The sequence below is a fragment of the Myotis davidii genome, unplaced genomic scaffold, assembly GCF_000327345.1.
Source record: "Myotis davidii unplaced genomic scaffold, ASM32734v1 scaffold333, whole genome shotgun sequence".
Classification (NCBI taxonomy): domain Eukaryota; kingdom Metazoa; phylum Chordata; class Mammalia; order Chiroptera; family Vespertilionidae; genus Myotis; species Myotis davidii.
The window spans coordinates 566,192-568,763 of record NW_006285266.1 but is presented as its reverse complement, the minus strand read 5'-3'; the positions used below and the strand labels follow the sequence as shown (position 1 = coordinate 568,763).

General features: G+C 60.1%; 1 protein-coding gene across 1 annotated transcript in view; it reads left to right on the top strand.

Annotated features, from left to right (window-relative positions):
* ITPKB (inositol-trisphosphate 3-kinase B) overlaps window positions 1–2,572 on the top strand; it is a 113,533-nt gene that overhangs the window by 3,894 nt on the left and 107,067 nt on the right. The window contains exon 3 of the mRNA XM_015558954.1: window positions 1–880. This exon is cut by the window's left edge and continues 27 nt beyond it. Coding sequence (XP_015414440.1) covers window positions 1–880 — 880 coding nt within the window. The remainder of the gene's footprint in view (window positions 881–2,572) is intronic.

Below are 2,572 nucleotides of genomic sequence, written 5' to 3'. Positions count from 1 at the left end.
CGCCCCGGTGGAGGGTAAGGGACCGGCTCTGGGCGGTGAGACGAGCCCAGCCCCAGAGAGCGGCGGGCCCGGCGGTGGAGAGCCCCCTGGGACGGCGGGGAAAGGCCATCTGCCCTGTGGCCAGCCGGGCCCCGGGCATCCCGAAGCGGGCGCCAGGCCGGAGGAGAGGACTGTGGACGCGCAAAGCGCAGGGGATGTGGGCTTGGTAGGGCCCGGGGTGACCCCGGGTGCGGCCCCAGCGGCCCCGGAGCCTCCGCAATGCTCCAGCCGAGTGGATGAAGGGTCTCCGCCGCTGGGCTTGCGTGGGGGCAGCCACGCCGCACCGCCCGGCGCGGGGGAGGCGGAGGCGGGAGTTCCCGCTGGCGGAATGCTGGAGCCTTTGCCCTGTTGGGAAGCAGCGAAAGATGTGAAAGGACCTCAATGCCTCCCTGCGGACGGGGTGGGCGTGCAGCCCCCGAGCTCCAGGGCTTGGCTGAGCCCCATGGAGGAAGCCTGCCTGGCCTGGACGTGCAGCCTGGGGGTACCAGCCCAGGGGACTTGGGGGAGCCCCCCGAAAGACAGAGCCACCCACTCCGGCCCAGAGCTGCTCTCCCCGGAGCAGGAGGACAAGCCTTTGCTGCGGGAGGCCTGCAGCCCCGGCAATATCCCCGCCGTCATCATTACAGACATGGGTGCCCAGGAGGATGGGGTGCTGGAGGAGGCCCAGGGCAGCCCGCTGGGCATCCTGCCCCTGAGGAAGCTGTCCTCTTCCTCGGCCTCCTCCGCCGGCTTCTCCTCCTCCTATGAGGACTCGGAGGAGGACATCTCCAGCGACCCCGAGCGCTGCCTGGACCCCAGCGCCGCCTTCCTGCACACCCTGGACCAGCAGAAGCCCAGAGTGGTAAGTCTTGCCCTGAGATTCTTCTAGAACTTGAGTTGCTTTCATGCCCTCCTACTTTTTCCGACTTTCTACTGAGTCACGGAGACTGGCCCGGGCCCTGGGGCAGTCACAACGTACTATTCTCTCCGGGTGTTTGTAGCTATTTCCATGGACATCTTAAAAAACCCCAAACAGTTTGTATGTAGGTCGCCAGTCACTTCTTAGGAAGATGGTGTTCTCGAATGTCACCAAAATCTTCCCGATGAACCCCCAGCGGGAGTGAGCAGAGCTGCTGAAGGGAACCGCTTAATGCTGCGATTCTTTAAGGCAGAGGACAGGCGACGGGGGGGCATTGAATTGGCTCGGCCTCTATGCTCAGAGGCCAGGAAAACGGGGGATGCGATTCTGTGTGGGGGCCTGAGACGTGGAGATGGGGTTGTGGCGGGTCTGTTGGGTGACGAGCCACTTGGCCTCAGTTAGTTGTCAGGACATGGCAGTATTCATGGGGCCGGTGTAACTAAGGTACAGCTTTGATGTGTCAATGAAAATAAAAGCCAGGCTTTGCGTCTCTTTAACCACAGAATGTTGCGTTAGGTCAACTTGCCCGGCGAGGGACCTGGGTGCTGTCTCCAGGGTGGTCACCACCTCACGGACATGCGTGCCGACGGGTGCGGGTACATGTTCAAGCGCATCCGTCCTGGTCCGTCGTGCTGACATCTTGTTTATTTCTGTTGTGGTTAATCTCAGTCCTCGGCTGCTCTCGCTCTGAGGACGATCGGAGTGTCTTACGGAAGACACGCGTTGAAGGTAGCGCTTCTGAAAGGGCCTGGACTTTCTCTCAGCTTTTCCAGCGTCTGGGGAAATTCCTAGCTCACTCAGCCTGCGAGGGCTTCCTGTGCTCCTGGGGAAAGTCTGCGTGTTCGTGTCGTAGGTTAACCTTCCGGCTGCATCTTGAACATCCAGCACTGTTGGCTGTGCCTCTGTGACTGAACCCACGGCACCGAGAACTTTGTATTTCTACTCTACGTGCTTGTCTCAGGTATCTTGGGCCTCAAAGCGTGTTTGTCCCTCGTTCCCACTTCAGAGATCGCAGTCGGCCTTTTGGAAACCAGGGCATTTCTTTTCATGAAGCTCTGCTTTCTGTTGGTGGTCGGGAGGCAAAACGTGGCCCCGGTCAGCCTGGCATTCGGTGGCCAGGATGGGGGTGCCAGGCCTGGCCCACCTAGCGGAGGGCTGGCCCACCTGGAGGGTGGCGGTACAGGACGGGTGGAAAGCGCTGCTCCCGGGAGACGGGCCGGCTTTCTCTGCCTTCTTGCCCACAGTTACAGGCGAGGAGGACACGGCCCTCTGATCACGCCGCCCGTTTGCGTTTTAAACCCCGAAGCGGCGCTGGCACAGCCCAGGTGCTGTAACTTGTTCTCCCGCTTTCCGTTCGCCGATTCTAGCGGCGGATCCGCAGCTCCTGTGGGCTGGTTCTCAAAACAGTTAGTGCGTCTTGTGTTTGAAAAGGGCTCTCGCCTGGAAGAGAGTGGAGGGGCCTCTCCTTTACCTCTTTAGTTGTAGAACTTCCACTCAGCCAGCTTTCCTGCAGTTCTGGATGATAGTTGTTCAGTCTTTTAGTTGTAATTTTGATGTGGTTGTGAGAGGCAGCAAGTACAGGTGTTTACCTATACTGCCATCTTGGTTCCCTAGCATAATGTTTTCACGATTCAT